Here is a 16794-nt window from a genome sequence, read left to right as displayed (position 1 = left end):
AGCCACTCATATCGCGAGAGTAGCACATGCTAGGGCGTAGGATAGTGGCTCGGAAGGGCCAAGCCCCGCGCATCGTGCGTACGAAGATCTGTGTCTTCTTGGACTAGATGGTGAAGCGCAGTAGCTGGGTTTCGGAGGAGAGAGGACTTGTCCCGGCGCTGCGAGTCGATGTGGGTGCCCTGCCCTCCCACAGGCTGTTTCTGGGGCAGCGGCGCACTGACCTTCGACAGGCGGGCGTCGGCCAGGTCACAGCCCGTGACAGTGGCGGGCTCTTGACGTCTAGGGTGTGGTGTGCTCATACCGCCTGGAGTGGTGGCGTGGGCGCGAGCCGAATTCCAGTAGTTTAGAGTCTCAGCCTGCTGCGAACCCCGTGTGACTCAGTCTCAGTCTCATCTGTCAGTTGGGAGTAGATAAGTTAATTCCTGTGATGGCTCCCGCCCTGTACTGTACCTATTCTGTAATTGTTCACTCACTCCCCCTCCTGGAGTTGCCTCAGTGTGTAGAGACAGCCTCATTTGTTCGTTGATATAACATCCATTTCCTCAGGGTGTTCCATAGATCAGTGTTTTCCAAATTTGTTGGACAGCAACCAAAAGAAACATTTTGCATCGCGACCTTAAATATTGTACACTTACATAAATATAAAAGCGAACCAGAAGTTTCTGGAAGCAGTGAGGTTGGTTGGTTTGTTTTACAATCAGCAATATATTCTGTTTTCTATTTCGTTTAAAAATATGTCACAGCCCACTGCCTTCATTTGATTTTATGGCCCACTCTGGAAAACAGGGCAGCAGTTTGCAGAATGGAGTTTGGAAACCATTGGTTTGAATCTTAGCTCTGTCCCCGACCAGCCGTTGGGGCACCAAGAAGACCATATATGTATTTGTATACTGGGTGGCAGGTAAAATGTATTTATTACTATGGTTCTTAGTTTAAAAAGTTAGGGCCGGGCGTGGTGGCTCACGCCTGTAATCCTAGCACTTTGGGAGGCCGAGGTGGACGGATCACGAGGTCAGGAGATCGAGACCATCCTGGCTAACACGGTGAAACCCCGTCTCTACTAAAAATACAAAAAATTAGCTGGGCATGGTGGCACGCGCCTGTAGTCCCAGCTACTCCGGAGGCTGAGGCAAGAGAATTGCTTGAACCCTGGAGGCAGAAGTTGCAGTGAGCCGAGATCGTGCCACTGCACTCCAGCCTGGGCGACAGAGTGTGACTCCGTCTCAAAAAAAAAAGTTGGAAAACACACTGCATTGGTGTACCCTAGTCTTGATGTGGATATTAAGTCTTCCTTGGGGTTGGAAAACTTTTTGGGCTGGGTATTTTGTTATTCTCCTCACCTAGTCCTTCACCAGATTCTCTAAACTGGATCTATTGATCGTCTCATCCACAGGCTCGTTTCTGACTCATTTCTGTACCCTTCAGTGTTTGAAGAAGAATTCGGTGGGGCCTAGTTGTGAGTCTTCGTGTTGAACTTTGGTGTTGTGCCCAAGTTATTACCTCCAACCCAGAAAGTATCTAATGAGGCAAAATCTTCTAGTCCAAAGACCTCCTTACTCCTTTTCATGTGCTTTAGTTTGATTTTGCTTTAGTTCCCATTCCATGTTCTTATTTTAGCATCATCTTTAGCCCACACCCTCATCATCAAAGTCTTTAAACAGAAGCCCAGTGCAGAGGATACTTTTCTGCCGGTGAGCAGACGCTGCAATGCCAGCCTTGTCTCTGGACTTTGTAATCTGCCAGTTGGATTTCCCTTTAGTCTGCCCTTCTCACCTGTTGGACACCTACTGTGCTGCTGTGTTATCTTGGATTTAGGGTACCACTTGTATTCTAGCCGTGGTGACTAGACATCCTGTTTACTAACTTCCAGCTACTTGAAATAGTGAAATAAAAATGGTGCCTCTGATCTTTGCCATGGCCAGTTTCCTGATCAATGTGTCCTGTTTCCCTTCCTCATGTCTCTTATGGTTTTTTTTCCTGAGGGCTTTGCCTGCTGCCTCATGTCTAGTTGAACATATCCTGTATATGAGTACATGCAGCCTTCTCTGGATTCTCTAGTTGCATCAACTCATTACTGCTTAACGAGAAACACTCTTTTCCTATCCTTTACTAGGCTTCTCTAGACATCTTTACTGATCTTATTTCTGCCCCTCTCTCCAGTCTCGCTTTTTCAAGCAAGAGAGAACTACACAATACCCACTGGTCCAATTTAACCATTCCAACCTTTAAATTATCTTATGTTTCCAGAATATCTCTGCCACCCTCTGCATTTGTCTAATCCTTTTGTGATTTTGTGAGGCCCTCCATCCCATCCCCTAGAATTCTGCCTATGTGAAAGCTTTCAGGACAAATCCTGAATTGGGTGAGAGGTTACTCTATGACCTTTATGATCATTCCATTTTTCACTGTATGTTTCTATGGTACCCACTGCCCAAGCTCTGTTAGTGTAAGAGCGCAGTCTCTAATACACATCCTGAGTTGGAACCCCGAGTCTTCCTTGGAATTCCTCTGTGGCCTTGGGCAAGTTCCTACTCTCTGTGCTTCAGTTTTCTCATCAGGAATGTAAGGATTAAATGAGTTAATACATGTAAAGTGCTTAGGATAGTGCCTGGCACATAATACCTAATAAATGTTAGGCCTTATTATTAAACCTGAAACCCTCAGGCTCTATACTGCACCCATCAATGCTCAAGCCTGTGTGTTTCAGATCCTCTGTAGTCCTAACAGCAATGATAGAGTACCATTTTAACCATTTTGTGTGTGTTATTAACTTGCTTTACTCTTCACTGCAACTCTTTGATGTAGAGGTTGTTACTATCTTCATTACATGTAAGGAAACTGGGGCTAAGTAACTTTCCTAAAGTTAAAATAAGTGATAAGCGACTTAAACCCATGTCTTCCAGGTCTTACCAATTTATAGTATATTCTGTATGCTACACATAGTTCTGACTTTGCTACTAATTTTATGTCCTTAGGCAAACCATTTTGTCTTTGTGCTTCAGAGACTGAATTGACTGTACCAAGAAGCATCTTCTGGGGGAACATGAGTGGGTTGAAGGGGAGTATGCTTAATTTTTTCCACTTTGGGATTGTAGACCATATTATAGAGGTTATGTATGGAAAACCCAAAATATATTCCTAGGGGAAAGAGATGAAAACTAATACACTTATTAAGTACTATCTATGAAATCATATTTAAATTTCTCAGTAACCGTTGAGATAAGTATTGTCGTCCTTTACCATAGACAAGGAAACTAAGGCTAAAAGCAGGCACGTGATATCCCTAAGTTCCTACAATAAGTTGGACAGGTGGACTTTAACCCATTTTGGCTTAGTCCAAAGCCTGTTTACTTGATATTACACAATGCTACTTTACTGTTTTGAAAGAAGACCACATGGAACCTGATGATTGATATCCCTGAACTGTTAGCTGGCCTTAAATTTTTGTAATAAAATGAATACATGTATACATAGTACTTTATGGCCCAGGTGAGCATTTTTACTCAACAACACTTAGCTGTCATTGGCTATTGGTGTTTGGTTTTTGGACATGGAATAATGATTGATTAGCCCTCCACAAGCACCTTGAACCCATCACCTTCACTGGAAACATAGGTCTCACTTAACAGCATGTTTTATACAAAGTTCTAAGGAAAGTAATTTTTAGATTTGGCTTGGAGTCTGTGAGTTTCATGGATGAAGTTTAATCTCTTTACTGGCATGTCTATTTTTTATGTCCTAGGTACTTTTAAATTCAATACAGATGCTGCTGAATTCATTCCTCAGGAGAAAAAAAATTCTGGTCTAAATTGTGGGACTCAAAGGAGACTAGACTCTAATAGGATTGGTAGAAGAAATTACAGTTCACCACCTCCCTGTCACCTTTCCAGGCAGGTCCCTTATGATGAAATCTCTGCTGTTCATCAGCACAGTTATCATCCGTCAGGAAGCAAACCTAAGAGTCAACAGACGTCTTTCCAGTCCTCTCCTTGTAATAAATCGCCCAAGAGCCATGGCCTTCAGAATCAACCTTGGCAGAAATTGAGGAATGAGAAGCACCATATCAGAGTCAAGAAAGCGCAGAGTCTTGCTGAGCAGACCTCAGATACAGCTGGATTAGAGAGCTCGACCAGATCAGAGAGTGGGACAGACCTCAGAGAGCATAGTCCTTCTGAGAGTGAGAAGGAAGTTGTGGGTGCAGATCCCAGGGGAGCAAAACCCAAAAAAGCAACACAGTTTGTATACAGCTATGGTAGAGGACCAAAAGTCAAGGGGAAACTCAAATGTGAATGGAGTAACCGAACAACTCCAAAACCGGAGGATGCTGGACCCGAAAGTACCAAACCTGTGGGGGTTTTCCACCCTGACTCTTCAGAGGCATCCTCTAGAAAAGGAGTATTGGATGGGTATGGAGCCAGACGAAATGAGCAGAGAAGATACCCACAGAAAAGGCCTCCCTGGGAAGTGGAGGGGGCCAGGCCACGACCAGGCAGAAATCCACCAAAACAGGAGGGCCACCGACATACAAATGCAGGACACAGAAACAACATGGGCCCCATTCCAAAGGATGACCTCAATGAAAGACCAGCAAAATCTACCTGTGACAGTGAGAACTTGGCAGTCATCAACAAGTCTTCCAGGAGGGTTGACCAAGAGAAATGCACTGTACGGAGGCAGGATCCTCAAGTAGTATCTCCTTTCTCCCGAGGCAAACAGAACCACGTGCTAAAGAATGTGGAAACGCACACAGGTAAACCTACCTAGATAGGTGGAAATATTTTGTTGTCTTTTTAATTTAAATTTTTAAATAAGTCATATTTTCACATAATTTAGAAAGCAGAAAGTATGGAAAGTTACACTGTAAAAAGTCTCAATCTTTATTCACTGTCTGCCTAAGTTCTACCACCACTCGCTGCTCCCTGCCCCAATAGGTAACCACTTAGTTTTATGCGTATCACAAGCAAATACAAATAAGAATTCTTTTTCTTTTCCAAATGAGGAATTTTGTAAGGGTTTTCAAAAATGCAAATACGGGTGGTGTAGATGTCTGGTTACAAGATTTTTTTGAGTTGTGAAAACAAGTGGTGGGTGGTAACATCTCTGCTGCCTCTTTTGGTTTCATCCTGCATCATCTAATCTGCCTCATCTGGTCTGCTTAGTTGCAGCAGTTCCTAACTGGTCTTATCATCTCTTAATTTCTCTCTTTCAGTTCACCTCTTAAACCAGCATCAGAGAGCAATCTTTATAAAACACATATTTTATTTATTTGTTTTTTTGAGAGGAGTCTCACTGTTGCCCAGGCTAGAGTGCAGTGGTGCGATCCCAGCTCACTGCAACTCCTCCTGGGTTCAGATGATTCTCCTGCATCAGCCTCCCGAGTAGCTGGGATTACAGGCGCCCGCCACCAGGCCTGGCTGATTTTTGTATTTTTAGTAGAAATGGGGTTTCACCATGTTGGCCAGGCTAGTCTCAAACTTCTGACCTCAGGTGATCCGCCTCGGCTTCCCAAAGTGCTGAGATTACAGGCGTGAGCCACTGCGCCCTGCCTAAAACACACATTAAACTGTGTCACTCCTCTGCTTAATTCCGTTTACTGCTTCTGCCTTACTCAACAGTCCCATCTTCTGCTGCCTCAATATCTACTACATTTTATTCCCTGGATTCTACACTTTTTTGTCTTTGCATGGTGTTGCATGTGGCTCCCTCTCTTTAGAATTTCTGTCACTCAGTTTGCTGACGAAGTCTTACTCATTTTTCAAAAGCTACTTTAGGCCAGGCATGGTGGCTCACACCTGTAATTCCTGCACTTGGGGAGGCTGAGGTGAGAGGATCACTTGAACACAGGTGTTCAAGACCAGCCTGGGCAACATAGGGAGACCCTGTCACTACAAAAGAATTAAAATAAAAAAATTAGCCAGGCATGTTAGCACATGCCTGTAGTCCCAGACACTCAGGAAGCTGAAGTGAGAGGATCACTTGAGCCCAGGAGATCGAGGCTGCAGTGAGCTATTGTACTCCAGCCTGGATAACAGAGCAAGACCCTGTTTTGGGGGAAAAAAAAGTTACTTTAGTCACATGTCCAGGGAACCCTTTCTCACCTTTATAGATAGCGTTAATCTCTTACAGCCCTTACGCTTATGTCTTTCTCTTAAATTTGCATGCTTCTATTACAGAACTTACACTGGAAACCATAATTTATTTATGCTTCATTGTCCTCCACTAGTCTGTAAGCTCCTTAAAAACAGACACTGTATATTTCTTTTCTTTTTTGTGACCCTGCTGCCCCACACAGCTCTTGAAACATAGTAGGTACTCAGTTCTGACCATTAAAAAGTTCATCCTTATATTGAACTGAAAGCTTCTTTCCTTTCCTTCCTATCCTTTGGTTCAAGTTTTATCCTCCGGAGCAGCATAGTAACTAGTCTGTCTTCTCACAGCTCCCCATCTCCTTACTGCAAATCAGCTTTTTGCAGTATTCGAAGACATCTATCATTTTGCCCTAAGTGTATATTTCATCAAGCTGAATAGTTTTATTCTGCTAGCTCTTCCTCCTGGACCTTCACTATCTTAATCCCTCTCCAGTTTAATGAGAGATACAGCCCAACCCTTGAAGCCACCATCTACCCAGGGCCTGTTTTTACACCAGCCTATAGTTCTAGTTTCTTGCTTTATCAGGATTATTCTTGGAACCTCAATGTATATGTGAAGCAAAGCAATGTTATACCAGAGTTGTTATTGAATCCTTAAGGCTGGTTAATAATTACCTCTTGCTTTATAGTGAATTATCACAATGTAGTGGCTTATGATAACACACATTTACTATGCCACTGTTTCTGTGGGTCAGATGAATGGGTCCTGGTTAGCTGGGTTCTCTTCTCTGTGTCTCCAAATTTGGCTAGGCATGTGATCTCATCTGAGGCTCAGGGTTCTCTTTCAGTCACTGGTTGTTGGTAGGATTCAGTTCCTTACAGATGTAGGACTGAGGTTCCTGTTTTCTTGCTGGCTGTTGGCCAGGGGTGTCTCTCTCAGCTCCTAGAGGCCACCTGTGTTTCCCTGCCACATGACTCTGTACACAACATGATAGTTTGCTTCTTTGAGGCCTGCGGGAAAGCAGCTGCTGCCACTTCAGATCTCTCTGACTTCTGTTTGATTTTCAACTCTTTTAAAATGGCTTATTTGATTAAGTCAGGCCCACCCATACTCAAGGGGAGGAGATTATATAGGGTATGCATACCAGGGAGGTGGGAATCTGGAAGACCATCTTAGAATTCTATTTAACAAATCTCTTGGGGCCTTAACATTCTCACATTATTCATATCATTTTTGAGAACACTTCATTCATATTTGTTGCATAAATACTATATACCAAGCACTGTTCTAGGTACAGGGAATGCTGATGGAATTTACATTCTGGTAGGGAAGACAGGCAGAAAGCACTTAGATATTTAATATGTCAGGTGGTGATAAGGACTAAAAAGAAATATTAAGAAGGTTAAGAAGACAGAGTGACAAGAGTGCTATTTTACATAGGTTGACCTCTTTGATAAGGAGACATTTGAACAGAGACAAGAATGAAGTACAGAAATGCACCATGTGGCTAGCTTGAGAAAGAGCATTCTAGGCAGAGGGAGGAGCAAATTTAGATGTGGGGAGGGGTATTATAGGCAATGAAGATAGGGGCAGGAAAGGTGGTCAGAGAAATAGCAAGGGCTGGATCATGTGAGTCCCTTAGATTTGGTTCTGAGTAAGATGAGAGGCTGCTGGAAGGTCCTGGGAAGAGGGATGTCATGAACTTACATTCTAAAATAATCACTTAGGGTCTGGATGTGGTGGCTCACATCTGTAATCCCAGCACTTTGGAAGGCCAAGGCAGAAGGATTGTTTAAGCCCAGGAGTTCAAGACCTGCCTGGACAACTTAATGAGACCCCATCTCTGCAAAAGGCAAAAAAATAAAAATTAGCTGGACGTGGTGGCACATGCCTATAGTCCCAGCTACTCAAGAGGTTGAAGTAGGAGGATCACTTGAGCCCAGTGGGTCAAGGCTGCAGTAAGTAGTGGTTGTGCCACTGCACTCTAGCCTGGGTGACAGAATAAGAACCTGTCTCAAAAAAAAAAAAAAATATTATTAGGCTGCTGTGTGGAGAATAGGCTCTAAAAAGGCAACAGGACAAGTTAGGAGGCTATTGCAGTTGTTCAGGTAGGAGATGATGGAGACTTAGACTGGAGTAATAGTGTGGAAAAGGTAACAATTGGATAGATTTTGGATGTATTTGGAAGGAAGATTTTATGCCTGAGCAACTTAAAAGAATGGAATTGGCATTTACTGAAGTGTCAAAGCCTAGTAGAGAAAAAGGTGTTTGTCTGTAAAACGTTTCAGTTTGGAATAATTTCAGATTTATAGAAAAGTTGCAAAGATAGTTCAAAGAATTCCCATATATCTTTCACCCAACTTCCTCTAATGTTAACGTCTTACATAACCAGACTGCCTTTGTTAAAACTAAGAAATTAGCACTGGTATAATCATATTAACCAAACTACGGATGTTATTCAGATTTCACCAGTTTTTCTGCCAATGTCCTTTTTCTGTTTCAGGACCCAATCCAGGATACCACGTTGCATTTAGTCATGTCTCCTGAGTCTCCTACCATCTCTGACAGTTTCTTCATCTTTCCTTTTTGGAAAAGATGTTTCTGCTCTTGTTTTATTTACTTCTTATTCAGGGAAGATTTTTGTTTAATTTGGTTAAATTTCTGTAATCCCAGTACTTTGGGAAACCGAGTCAAGAGGATCACCTGAGCCCAGGAGTTCAAGACTATCCTGGGCAACAGAGGTAGACCCCATCTCTACAAAAACTAACAAAAAAATCAGCCAGGTATAGTGGCACACGCTTGTGGTCCCAGCTACTCAGGATGCTGAGGTGGGAGGATCGCTTGGGCCCAGGAGTTTGAAGATGCAGTGAGCCACGATCATGCCACTGCACTCGAGCCTAAACTTTGGTGACGCCTGTAACTTTCACAGAAAGAGGTTGTGGAACAGACTAAATATCACTCATTTATTCCTTTATCCATGAATTTAACAAATATTTAATGGAGCACCTAGTATATGCCAGACACTGGAAATACTACACTCAGCAAGGTAGACAAAACTCTCCCTCCTGAGCTTTCAGTCTCAGGGTGTTCTCTATTTCTTTTGACATTAAACTGAACAATCAGAAAGTAAATCTTAGGAGAGCCAATATTATGGAATATTACAGTGTGCGCTTTTGAGTCAGATAGTTTGACAAGTTTGAATTTTGACTTTTAAATTTCTAGTTGTGTGACCTTGGATAAATGATCTAACTACATGAAGCCAGTTTCTTCATCTGTAAAATGGTACCTATGTTATAGCATTTTTTTTTTTTTTTTTTTTTTGAGACGGAGTCTCACTCTGGAGTGCCGTGGTGCAATCTCGGCTCACTGCAACCTCCGCCCCCGGGTTCAAGAGATTCTCCTGCCTCATCCTCCTTGGATTACTACTGGGATTACAGCCACACTCCACCACGCCCAGCTAATTTTTGTATTCTTAGTAGAGATGGGGTTTCACCATGTTGGCCAGGATGGTCTTGATCTCCCGACCTCATGATCTGCCCGCCTTGGCCTCCCAAAGTGCTGGTATTACAGGTGTAAGCCACCGTGCCCAACCTGTTACAGCCTTTTTGAGAGGACTAAATAATAATATGTAATGCGCTTGCAATGTTGTATTTAAGGTTAATTTTATTCTTTTAACTTATTTAGACCTGAAAGCAAATAACAATAATATTATGAAATAAATGCAGTGCTAAAAGTATGTACTCAAAAAAGCATATACACACACTCACACTCAGTTTTGAGAGTATCTGGCTGTATTGAAATCTAGAAAGACTTTGCTGCAATTGTGTTTGAGGAAAAAAATCTGGAAGTGGGTGAAGGTATTCAGGAATAGATCTGGGAGGATTATTCTGATACTACACACTGGTCTCTGTCACTGGACTTTGAGCTCCTGGAGCCAGGGACTGTAACACCACCATGGGGCTTATGGTAGGCACCAAGAATATCTTTGTTAAGTGAATGACTAAAGACTTTGAGGGCAACGGCTAGAGCCATCTCACCACTCATGGGTTGTTGGAACCTGCCCAGACTTGGGCTTCTTATAGCTGACACTACAGCTTCACGAGCCTCTTTCTAACCTAAATCCATGGATCTGATAGATTTAGAGGATCCTGGAAAATAGAAAATGCAAAGCAAGATCCTGTATTGCCCAGTGGATCCTCAGGCTATGTTACAAGGGGCATTTGGCTACTCTGCTGTTTTCCTGGGAATGTTTCCTTAATTGTGGGAATCCCCACCTGAGTGTCTCCTTCCTAAATCCTCTTCCTCAGCAAATTCCTGCCCCTTTTTGGCCTCAGTCTGAATAGCCAGCTGCCTTACCCAGAATCAGATATCCCTTAAAATCTCTGTGTTTGGATTCTTCTCTTGAGTGACTTGCTGATCCTTGGTTGATTAAAGTGAGGAATGGTTTTTTGTGTTTGAGTTTATCTTTTTTGTTATTTTGTTTTTTAAACAGGTTCTCTAATTGAACAACTAACAACAGAAAAATACGAGTGCATGGTGTGCTGTGAATTGGTTCGTGTCACGGCCCCAGTGTGGAGTTGTCAGAGCTGTTACCATGTGTTTCATTTGAACTGCATAAAGAAATGGGCAAGGTCTCCAGCATCTCAAGCAGGTCAATTAATTCTCTCTTCTGAGTAGTTATTCTCCCCTATTTGATACGTTTAAGTATTAAGCCCAGCTTTAAAAATACAGTTTAATTTCTCTTAACTACTTTTTCTGCAGGGAGAGTATGTTACCTTGATCATGTGTTTCATATGACCAGAATTAAGTTATAGATCTTAAATAAACCGGCTAAACATAACAATATTAAAATATATTTTAAGATACGATAAAATCAGTCACTCTTATTGAAAATGATGGCTTTTACTTATTATTTTTTCTTTGACCTACTGATTTTATTTCCTGTGGATACATACACAGAAGTGTGATTGCAGGATCATATGGTAATTCTATTTTTAATTTATCTTCTTCTCATTTTTGGCCAGGCATGATGGCTCATGCCTGTAATCCCAGCGCTTTGGGAGGCCAAGGCAGGCGGATCACCTGAAGTCAGAAGTTCAATATTAGCCTGGCCAACATGGCAAAACTCCATCTCTACTAAAGATATAAAAATTAGCCAGGCATGGTGGCGGGCACCTGTAATCCCAGCTACTCGGGAGGCTGAGGCACGAGAATTGCTTGAATCCCGGAGGTGGAGATTGCAGTGATCTGAGATTGCACCACTGCCCTCCAGCCTGGGTGACAGAGCAAGACCCTGTCTCAAACAAACAAAAAAACATTTTTTTCATTTTTAAATTTTTACTATGCATACGTAATAGTTTACATGTTTATGGGGTACACATGATATTTTGATACAAGCGTACAATGTGTAATGATCAAATCAGGGTAATTGGCATATGGGGATTCCAACACCTCAAATATTTATCATTTCTTTGTGTTAGGAGCATCCCATTTCTACTCTTCTAGTTATTTTGAAATATATAATAAATTGTTGTTAGCCATAGTGCTACTAAACACTAGATCTTATTCCTTCTATCTAACTGTATTTTTTTTTTTTTTTTTTTTTTTTGAGACAGAGTCTTAATCTGTTACCCAGGCTGGAGTCCAGTAGTGTGATCATGTCTCACTGCAGCCTTGAATTCCTGGACTCAAATGATCCTCCTGCCTCAGACTCCCAAGCAGCTGAGACTACAGGCACATGCCACCACATCCAGCTAATTTTTTTTTTTTTTTGAGACGGTCTGCTGTGTTGCCCAGTCTTGTCTTGAACTCCCAGGCTCAAGCAATTCTGCATCAGCCTCCTAAAATGCTGGGATTAGACACATGAGCCACCATGCCTAGCTAGTGGGTTTTTTTTGTTTGTTTTTGTTTTTTTTTGAGAGGGAGTCTCGCTCTGTTGCCCAGGCTGGAGTGCAGTGGCACGATCTCGGCTCATTGCAGCCTCCACCTCCCAGGTTCAAGTGATTCTTCTGCCTCAGCCTCCTGAGTAGCTGGGATTACAGGCGCGCACCACCATGCCCAGCTAATTTTTGTATTTTTAGTAGAGATGATGTTTCATCATGTTAGCCAGGATGGTCTCAATCTCCTGACCTTGTGATCCACCCACCTCTGCTTCACAAAGCGCTGGGATTACAGGCATGAGCCACCACACCTGGCCTTTTTTTTTTTTTTTTTTTAAATGAACCCCATATTTAGTGGAAAATGCTGTATTCAAGCTAAGCAGTCAGTATTGTGAATTTGTTCCTTAAATGTCTGATATGTTTAACATTGAAATTATTACCACTACTTCAATATTGTGTCTTCCTATAGATTTAAATTTTTTTAATTACATATAGCCTTTGGAAGAAAATTTATTTGGCCTACTCCCATTTTTCCTGACAGATGGCCAGAGTGGTTGGAGGTGCCCTGCCTGTCAGAATGTTTCTGCACATGTTCCTAATACCTACACTTGTTTCTGTGGTAAGTTTGTTTATATACACTGGAGTCTCTTTTACTACATACATTGTACCTCAGTTCAGGAAAGGTGGTCTGCGGGGCATGTTTTAGAAGTTACTAATGAGACTTCAAAGCTCTAGGAGTCTATAAGACTGTAATTATGTGGTCCATCACACAGCTAGAGCCACAGCCTTTGTGCTCCTGGCAAGCTGTTCTGGAGATGGCCAACTAGGCTCATGCTGCTTCTGGGCTGTAGTGCTTGTCTCCTTGGTCTTGAGACCAGGCCTGACTATGTAGCAGAGATAGGTGTGGACGTGGGCTTCATCTCACCCCCAGCAGTTACAGCTTTGATAGTCCAGATTTGAGCAGTATGAGTAAATAATAATGTTTATTTTAATCCTGGAAATAAGTCATTGGTATTTATAATCAGATTTTTTATAAACCAGCATTATAAACTCTATCCTGGCATCTTCCCTCTTTATGGAATACTTCTTTCTGTTTTTGAATATCTCAGTTCCCCCAAGTATTAGGGGAAAACTTCCTGTAACCCAGATGCTCATTCTTGCTGCTAGCCCATTTCTGCATGTTTTTTTTCCTTTCCTGCCTTTTAATGACTAACTTCCCTCTAGTTGTTGATTTTTCAGATTTTGTTTCTTTACTGTCTGTCTCCCTCCCTGAAGCATTGCATTTTTGCTTCTGTCTTGTTGCCTCACTGAAACTGTATTCAGAAATTACCAATGGGCCGGGCTTAGTGGCTCACGCCTGTAATCCCAGCACTTTGGGAGGTCAAGGTAGGTGGATCACCTGAGATCAGGAGTTCGACACCAGCCTGGCCAACATGGTGAAACCCCGTCTCTACTAAAATAAGTTAGCTGGGCATAGTGTTGCATGTCTGTAATCCCAGCTACTTGGGAGGCTGAGGCAGGAGAATCGCTTGAACCTGGGAGGCAGAGGTTGCAATGATCCAAGATCATGCCATTGCACTCCAGCCTGGGCGACAGAGTGAGACTCCATCTCAAAAAAATAAATAAATAAAATAAAAACAAAGAAATCACCAATGACTCCTTTCCAACCATATCTAGGGCTGATTTTATAAGCTCATAATCTTTTTGGTAGAGTGATAGCCCTTGACACCTTTGACCATTCCCTTCTTGAAATAAGTAGCTCTTCCTGTTTGTTTCTGCATGCTCTCCTTATTTTTCTAACCAATTTGCTCATATTTCTCCTTTCCCATTACTTAGCTAGCAGCTTTCACAAAGAGTCAAGTCATTTACCATCAACTCTGAATCTTCTAGATGCAATACCTTGGTGAACTCTTTGACTTCCCCTTCTTTTCTTTCAATTCTTAACCACAGTATCATTTAAGATCTGACCCCAAACACCCTCTTACAAAGGAAGCTTTCCTTTGTTATTCTCTGTCTCACTTTGGCCTCTGTTTTATTTGGAATTTTCTGGTCTTACATGTTTTATTGACAGAATCTCAGCCTTAATAGATACTAAATTGGTATTAGATGAGGGAATAAATATTCTTGAATATACTACCAGAAAGGCAGCATGAAACTGGAAGTAAGAGATCAGTGGAAATTTGGGCAAATAGGACAATACCAATACTTAATACCTTATTTTGAAGGATTTTTAAACATAAAGTACCACAATGGAATTAAAAATCTTGTTAAAGCCTCTACTGGCAAATTAGATGAGAGACTCTAAGGCAGTATAAGAATGTGGAGTGAAGGTCAAGATGATCTGAAAGTGGTAAAATGATGTGAGAATGCACATAAAGGCCTTATTTGCAGATGACTTTGCCCCACACTGTTCTTCCAGGGGACCATTAATTTAACATGTTTTTATTGAGAACTTATTAATGTTCAAGGCACTGTGAAGAAACAGAGGCGAATAAAACGGTTAACTTACCAGAGCTTACAGTCTAAGAGTTAAAACACAATTAGCCTGATACTCTGCTAGAAGTACAAAGTACTATGGGAGATCTTTGGGGTAGTTACGACTTACAGCTGGATGATTAAGAGAAGCCTTCTTAGAGGAGGTAGAATTGAACTGGCATTGTAAACTAGGTAAAATCTTTGTAGGCAGAAAGATATGTTGAAGGGAATAGCATAGGCAGTTCAAAATCAACAGGGTTTAGGGTATATTGGGAGAAGAGTGATTCATCCACTTACAGAGCCCAGGATCTATGATGGTAGGGGAGTGGGAGATGACTGGAAAGGAAGGGTTGACCCTTTAATACCAGTCTCAGATGTTGGGACTTCATTTGGAAGGCTGTGGGAAGCCACTGAGGGCATCAACATGATTCTTTATGGAGATTAGTTTGGTAGCAGTGAGTAGAGTATTTTGGAGCCTAAATAATTTGGGACTTATAATCCAGATGAAGAGTAGTACAAGCCTCTAAGGAGTGTGATAGAAAAATATGGTGTTAGGTTGATTCCTAACAGTAGTAGGAATGGGAGTCACCCAAAGTTTCATGCTTTTGGAAATGGTGATAACCAAGGAAAAGGGCAGGTCAAAAGAACAAGGTCTGGTGGGGACAGTGACTACAGTTTAGAAATGTTGAGTTGGAGGAGTGAGCAGAACATACAGTGAAATATGTCCAACAGGCAGGTAGCAATATTTGAGGAAAGACCAGGACTTAAGGATGAGAATCACAGCTGAGAGGAGTAGTTAAGACCCTAGCGGATGAAAGGGTACAGAGTGAGAAAAGGGTGTAATGCAGAACACTTGCTGGGGAAAGAAAAGCAAAAAACCCCAAAACATCATTTGGAGTCAGGGACAAAAGGTAGAGCTCTTGAGAGATGTTAGAGGAAAACCAGGGCACTGTATTGGAGCAAAAAAGCACAGAGGCAGGGAGGCTTTTGTGATAGTCTGGAGATGAGGTTTTGGCCAGTAGGGAGGCAGGAACAGGAGAGCGATGAGGTGAGAGCCACTTTGTAGGAAAAATTGACACAACTTGGTGATTAAGTAGAAAGAGGTGTCAGAGATGACTGTAGTTTTTGAGCGTGTGTGACTCTGACAGAGTTGACGTCACTGACAGAAATAGGAAACCCTGAAAAGGGAGGAGTTATAGAGGGAAGATGTGAACTTTGGCTGTGGATAAAGCCAGTTTGAGGTGACTGTGAAACCCCAAGCAAGAATGTTCAGCAGACATTTGGACATATGGGTCTGAAACTGAAGATTCAGGGCAAGAGAGAAAATGTGGATTTGGGGATCAATGGCCTTTAGGTGGATTGCACCTCTCAACATGAATAAAATTTCTGAAAGAGATAGTATAGAGAGAAAAGCAGAGGCCATGGACTGGGGATGGCTGCAATTTAGTGTGCAAATTGCCCAAGTGAGGATGAATTCCTCAAGGGCAAGGAGGAATCCTGTGCCTTCGTTTTACTCTTCCCTGTCTCTGCTGAGTCCATGGAAGATGTGCCATGAAGATTTGCAGTGACATTGATTATAAAATTATAAGGTCTTTTATGCCGACTTTATAGTTCTGGAATAGGTGAGTTCCTGCTACTCGGGATTTATGTCCTTTCCATCTCTTACTGCCTCCCCCCTTTCCCCACGGTGCTCTTCTCTTATTCCCTCTCTCTGATCCTTCCAGCAGCAATTCGCATATCAGTTCAGAAGCCCAGTTATAGACGACTTGTCTTATAGGTATTTATCTTAAATTAAACGTTTCCATTAGTCAAGGTAGTATTTTCATAAGTAAAAGTGACTTTTTATTTATCTTTCCCAGGTAATCCAAGATTTAAGATTTATCATACTCAGTGAAACTTTTTATGAATAGCATTATATTTATCTTTTTATTTTAGGGTATGGGATAATACATTTGTTGAAATAATAAAAACCACACTAAAGTTGCATGCTGCCTAGCTATACTTTACTGTTTCATTAAAGTTGAGAATGTGGTTGAAGTTTGTACCATTGACTCTCTGATCTGATATGTTCTAGGCAAGGTAAAGAATCCTGAGTGGAGCAGAAATGAAATTCCACATAGCTGTGGTGAGGTTTGTAGAAAGAAACAGCCTGGCCAGGACTGCCCACATTCCTGTAACCTGTAAGTTGGAATGCTAATTCCGTTGGGATTGCTGGTGGACATGCTTTGCTGGTGGCTCTAAGTAAACATACCTGGTTAGCATGTAATGGTTTGGGATGAAGGGTGATATGGGACCTCAGTAAATGGTCTCAAATCACCCTGTGCCAGGCACTCTACATCAGTTAATTTGT

The 16794-nt window shown here is 42.0% G+C and overlaps 1 protein-coding gene across 8 annotated transcripts in view; it reads left to right on the top strand.

Moving 5' to 3' along the window:
• The window catches only part of NFX1 (nuclear transcription factor, X-box binding 1), an 83058-nt gene that overhangs the window by 2496 nt on the left and 63768 nt on the right, over nt 1-16794 (top strand). For 5 of the 8 annotated variants that reach the window (XM_063594448.1, XM_008955490.4, XM_055117323.2 and 2 more), the window contains exons 2-5: nt 3743-4750; nt 10583-10741; nt 12511-12588; nt 16519-16624. In XM_063594448.1, coding sequence (XP_063450518.1) covers nt 3743-4750; nt 10583-10741; nt 12511-12588; nt 16519-16624 — 1351 coding nt within the window. Of the gene's footprint in view, nt 1-13; nt 677-2975; nt 4751-10582; nt 10742-12510; nt 12589-16518; nt 16625-16794 lie in introns of those variants that run through there. The other 3 variants (XM_063594450.1, XM_055117324.2, XM_055117322.1) reach the window with 2 other exon arrangements.

Source organism: Pan paniscus, chromosome 11 (genome assembly GCF_029289425.2).
Source record: "Pan paniscus chromosome 11, NHGRI_mPanPan1-v2.0_pri, whole genome shotgun sequence".
Lineage (NCBI taxonomy): Eukaryota > Metazoa > Chordata > Mammalia > Primates > Hominidae > Pan > Pan paniscus.
The sequence above is the reverse complement of the archived record's forward strand: the minus strand, read 5'-3'. Positions and strand labels throughout refer to the sequence as shown.